This window comes from Diadema antillarum, unplaced genomic scaffold (genome assembly GCF_040938485.1).
Source record: "Diadema antillarum isolate AM-2024a unplaced genomic scaffold, OU_Dant_1.0 seq00001404_RagTag, whole genome shotgun sequence".
NCBI lineage: Eukaryota > Metazoa > Echinodermata > Echinoidea > Diadematoida > Diadematidae > Diadema > Diadema antillarum.
Window position 1 is genome coordinate 122,041 of NW_027272159.1, and position 6,000 is coordinate 128,040.

The 6,000-nt window shown below is 37.1% G+C and overlaps 1 protein-coding gene across 1 annotated transcript in view; it reads right to left on the minus strand.

Annotated features, from left to right (window-relative positions):
* LOC139709082 (uncharacterized) overlaps nucleotides 1–5,437 on the minus strand; it is a 31,061-nt gene extending 25,624 nt beyond the window's left edge. The window contains exons 1-2 of the mRNA XM_071621044.1: nucleotides 5,329–5,437; nucleotides 487–567 (exon numbers count right to left, since the gene is read on the minus strand). Of these exons, the coding sequence (XP_071477145.1) occupies nucleotides 487–567; nucleotides 5,329–5,437 (190 nt within the window). The remainder of the gene's footprint in view (nucleotides 1–486; nucleotides 568–5,328) is intronic.
* Between the last annotated feature and the right edge of the window lie 563 nt (nucleotides 5,438–6,000).

The window sequence follows — 6,000 nt, forward strand, 5'->3', positions numbered from 1 at the left end:
CTGTGTATGCTTTGCCCAACCATGTACATAAGTATAATGTATGTGTCCTCTGCAATATCTCACTATTCCACTATAGTGTGAAATTAATTAACTGCAGCAAAACTGGAGGGGAAAAATACAATCATGCATTCAATTTACCATGTATATAGGCAACTTATTCTGGACTTCATACAATGTACATTGGCATGCTAAGGTACTTAATATATAACAGAATGCTTTCAAGAACACACATAGAAATATTTGGTTTGTAGTGAGAGCTATATAACAGAGACTCCTAGAGCAACACTGTAGCAATGGCAGGCAGAAAACAAGTGTGGCTGCTCACATCTGCAAAGAATTCTTCATCATGCCAGTTCTAGTCAAACAGCACCATAATTGGCATAAAATCCCCTTGTAGAGACAATATCCTCATTATACACTCATCCAGCCACACAAAAACATTCACTGACCACAAAAAGAGAGAGAGAAAAAGGAGGAGAATCCCACCTTTTTTGCCTCCGACATCGCCATCTGCCGAGTCCTCGCTCCCATCGCTGCTATTTCCGTCCTCGTCACTAAGGAGGTCACCTGACGCACGGGGAGAGAGTAAGCGAGAGGGGAGACAGCATCTGATTATAATCTCATCTATGTAAATGAAGCACCCTGGACGTGCGTCATCCCTCAGACTCTCATGGTCGAAATCCCCGGGAGCAGTAGACGTCTCCTTGACAAATACTTCATTACTCCATTACTCTGGATCCACTTCCACCTTCAAATTCCTAGATATCTTCTGATCGCTTGAAGTAAACAGTTTGGAATATCCCGGGGAATTGATGTTTGCTCAGCATCCCATAAACAGCATATATTTCCTACTCGTCTTGATCAGAGAGCTGCTTGGGCGGAATTTTCATGAATAATGCACACCACGCTAGAGCAATTGCGAGCATGCAGCTGCCGTTCAAAGTGAACGCTACGCATTCATCATAATTGGTATCTGTGTATTGATTTGTGGTGCATGGCCATGAACTGTTTGTGATTAATTGTTTAGCTGTTTATTGGCATTATGGGGGATGAAATGCTTCCAAGAACAACAAGAAAGAATGCTGTGAATGCAGTAAAATTGTGCCTCTTCAATCGTACCACAAATTGGACAGGCAGAATAGGATCATCGACATTGGAGAATTACTGGGAGATAATAGAACTTGTTCATTAGTATTATGATCTTCTGGGTATCTAAAATGCCAGAGGGGAGAGGATATATATTTTATAATGTACTTAAATGATCACTTTATACTATGAGATTAGATGGAGTACCTCATATCTGAGTACTACTAAACTCTTGCCTTGTTTTACTGTTTACAACATTAGAGTAGTGCATGTATGTTGCACTGATGCATGTTGTGTCTTTTTTTCTGCCTCAAAAGCATTTATTTTGGCTCTATTGACATCAGAATCAACGTAAACCTCATCTTATTCAATCTGCAATCATTTTTTTTTTAACGGTACAGCAAGAGCATATTTGGTGATCATACATCAATCTATTTCTCTCATAAATATCTGAAAATTTTTGTTAAAAAATCACTTTTCCTTGTTTAATCATAGAAGTGTTATAGTATAGAGTATACAAGAAGGTATTTCACATCTACTTTAGAGAAAGCACTGATACAAAATAACTTTTACAGTAGTACAAACTGCACAATGGCTCCTTGGGTGGCAGAATGACAACAATACAATTCAGGCAATGAGTCATACACACATAAAATAATTGTAATACTAATCATTTCTTCTTCTTTTTTTTAATTACGTCAGAAGTAGGCAGAAAATCAATAGATACTGTAAACACACTGTACAGCTGTTGCAAATTAGATCATTGAACACTGGCTGCCTAGCTCTGCTGGAATTCTGCTAATGGTTAATCTCCATAGGCGGAAACACAATGCTGAGTATAGATTTTAGGTAATTAGTTTGGTATTAGATAATTTTGCAAATAATTTTGATCTCAATGTCAATTTTTACTTTGATAATCACTCAAAAAGGCTTTTCTCATGTTTTCTGTGTCTCTTGCCTATTTTTCACTTTTGTTTTTGTTTTTCACTTTTTTATCTTTTATACAGAGTAAATTGCCTAATCAGGAGACTAGTAATACTGTTGTTTTTTAATCCTGTCAGACCTAGCACAATACATTGCAGGGCCCTGTTTTATCAAGAGTTAAAATTGATTATATAGTTGATTTCAACTGTAAGTCTATGTCAGCCTGTGTAGTAAGGAAATTTAAAATCGAATCTATCTTTTGATAAAACAGGGCCCTGATCTATCAAAACATTCATTTCTGTTTGGTACTGTGGGAAAATGTCTCTTGAATGTCTTTCAACTTCCCTTGATTGAGTGCCTGTCACTTTCCAAAGGCTGGAACTGAAAATATACATTAGATCTTGTTTGTACGTTGTACTACTTAATCAAAAATCCTCTGATATCATTCATGCTGAGACCATTATTGGATTTGAGATGTGAATTTTCTTCAATTTGTCTTCTTAGCTGCAAATGAAATTTATAAGATTGCAACTGTTGATATGTAAATTAACAGACATGTCAGAAAAACGAAACCACAGGACTTGAACCTGTCATCTACTGCAGAGGGATACAACTTCAAGAAAATTCACACCTCAACTTTCACCCCTCTGATTAATATTCTCTCTCTTTCACCATTGGATTTTATGCAAAAATTTAGCGCATATTGGGTTGCTTTTTATAACTCACATCCGTTTACCATAAATACAGATGGGAGTTTATGACTATAAACATACTCAATCATTCGGATACAAAACATTTTAAAGTACATATTAATTACCAAGGAGTTCCTCCTTGATGAATTACGTTGGCGGTCATACCAGGCTTGACAGTTTCAAGCCTAATGTACATAATATCCAAGAAGAAGGCCAGATCCTGTCTGAAGTCTGGCTGCTCATTCAACCAAAGCACATGTACAAACTTGTACAGGCTTCTTCAGTTTCCACTTATAGCTGCTGAAGGAGCACTCAGAAGAGGGCATCTATTGTTAGCATGATGAAGGAAGGTCTTTGCAGACCGGGAGCGCAAGAAAGTGTCTGGACACAAATGCGGGGTCTTTTGGGCTGGGTGTAAATGAAAGTGTTATGAGGCTCCATGGGGAAGGGACCAACAATAGTCCTTTATTCATGACCACAGGCATGCTTGATGGGCTTGTTACTGTCTATTGAGCTATTCCTGGCAAAACTGCTTCTTCTTTCATCTCTCTCTCTCCCTCTTATACTCTTTATCAACTTGCTCTGTGAACCCTGTATAATATGTGTATCTATAAATGGAAGGGACATGGTCCTCTACCATAAATTGCAAATTAACAATTACTGGCAGCAGAATGGGCATAAATACTTTAGTGTGAACCGCCTCCAGGAGTGGTTCTACAAGAATATGATGGCATTTCTGGAATGTGATCACTTTGTTTGTAGTGCCTGCATTTTTCAGTTTCCTAGTAACAGTTGCACATCCTTTCAATACTAGTGTGTCAATATGATTTTCATGGACACGCAGTTATTCTCAGTGACTTATCATTTTCTACTTGCTTTTCTAATTCTCTTTATATGAACATACATCAACATATACATTTGTACCTGGTACTGTAAAAGCTGTTATTTTTGCGAGGGTTTAATTTTCATGAATTTTACAAATCACTATAATGAGCCCTGAATTTAACAGCACACAAAATTATTGCGGACAGGCATCAGTGCACTTTTGTTAGTCTTGGCATCAAATCACAAAAACAACATCTCTGTCTGTGACCGCCTCATTCCCACATATCTGTACATAAAAATAACTGAATGCCAATCTCTAATCCTACTACTTAACAAATTGATTTATGATGGAAGAATGGTACCACACAGTTGTGCTAGGTTCTCTCTAGATCGATAGATCTACAACCATGACATCTATCCATCATTTCATCATTCTATCATTCATCTATAACAATGCAGCTATCAACTGGTGTATACATCTACATGTTTGTATCTATCCATCTATCTACATATTCCTCAATCTATTACTGTATAAGCTGTTATTTTCGTGTACAGATATCTTCGCGAATGAGGAGGTCATGGACATTTTGCCGAGATGTTGTTTTCGCGAATAGACACCAATGCTAACATAAGTGTACCTTAGCATATCGCGATATTTTTGCATGTTGTTGAATTCGCGGTCCACCAGTGATTCGCGAAATTCGTGCAAATTAAACCCTCGCAAAAATAACAGCTTCCAGTATCCATCTTTATACCTTGATGTCTTCCATCTTTCATCTTAATGACCAGATTTTAACACACATTTGTGTGTACCTCTTCATGACCCCTCTAAATACTCTCTTACTAATACTACTCCCCTCATTTGCTTGCTTCTATTTGCATGGTCAATATCTGAGCTACTCATAGAGCACTACACTTCAATGATCTACACTATATTGTTTTCTTGCCTGCCCTATTTTAAAGAGTGGGTGTGACTCAATGGACCTGGTAATCAGTAGCAACAGCCCAAGTGTGTACAGCTGGTTGGATAAAGCTATACAAAATTATGGCTAATTATTCTTTTGTTGTACAGATCTACTACACTGGAGATATTCAACAAGTCCAATGAACAAGTTGAAAAATGAAAATGCTAAAGTCATCTGGATAATGCAAATGTCAAAGAAAGAAGTTATCAGCTGTAACTTCACATTATGTATTACTGTAAAAGTGGATATTTTCGCGCGACTAATTTTTCGCGCTTGGCCGTGTCAGAAGAGTTTCGCGTGTTTTTAATTCCGCGGAATCAAGACATCACACACAGGAACAAATGGCAAACAAAAATATTCGTGTTGTTTTTATTTTCTGGTTGCACGAAATGCGCGAAAATTTCAACAACGCGAAAATTTCCATTTTCACAGTATATGATTTTCAGTAACAGTTACTAGACACACACTGTTTGTCATTTACCTTTTTCTTAATTGAAGTGTGTGTGTATTTTCTATGATGGCATACACAAAGAAATCATTACCCTCTCATATTCTTGTCAGAAATTCATGCAACACATCCCCTGTGAATTTCAATATAATCATTTAGAAATTGGTCAAATACTCACAAGAAAAGGAAAAAAGACACCATTCACACCCCAAACTATTCAGGATGAGATTACTTTTCAGGACAGGTCCCCAACTTCTTCAATCAAAGACACGCTATTAAAACAGTTCCCTTCTCCTCAGTAGCAACCTACAGCAAATCAAGGGAATCCTGTTTAAGTCAATCTCTTATGTTGTAAGTGTGAATAGGGTTTGATCAGTCATTCACTTACTGTTGTCAAGTCCTAGTTCTTCCATCATGGACTCTGCTCGCGATGGGGTGGGGGAGGGCCTCGTCACCCGCCCCCCTGTGTGGTAGCTTTTTGGTGTCTTGAAGTTCATCATGTAATTGTCTCTCTCCTGGAAAAATCAATGAATAAATTACTGTAAAATGACCCATGTGCACATTTTGTTCTACATTAATCAATGCAAAGTGTGTCGATTGCAGAAGAAAATTGTGCAAACACAAATGGTACAAATGAAGAGTTTGTTCACAAAAACCGATAAGTCCAGATTTGCCAAATGGAGATATTTGCGATTAAAGGTCAAGAAAAATAAAGAGAATAACACAAAAAAAAATGCTTCTTTTGACCATAACTTCAAAAATGTACCTTTATACGTAGTGGCCAATATATCATTTTAAAAGGTATTATTTTGTACTTTATGACAGAGACCGTACTTCAAAATCTTCAAAAATGGACTTATCGTTTTTTGCGAACAAACTCTTCAAATGCCACAAGAAAAGCTCACAGAGATACTGAATTCCTTTTAAATCCAACCCAACTGTTGAATATAGTAAATAGAGTCATTTTATTCCCTAATAAATGGGTATATCAGTATTGCAGTCTGTGTGTATGTATGTGTGTTTGTCTGTATCTGTGTATGTGTATGTGTATACATGTGTG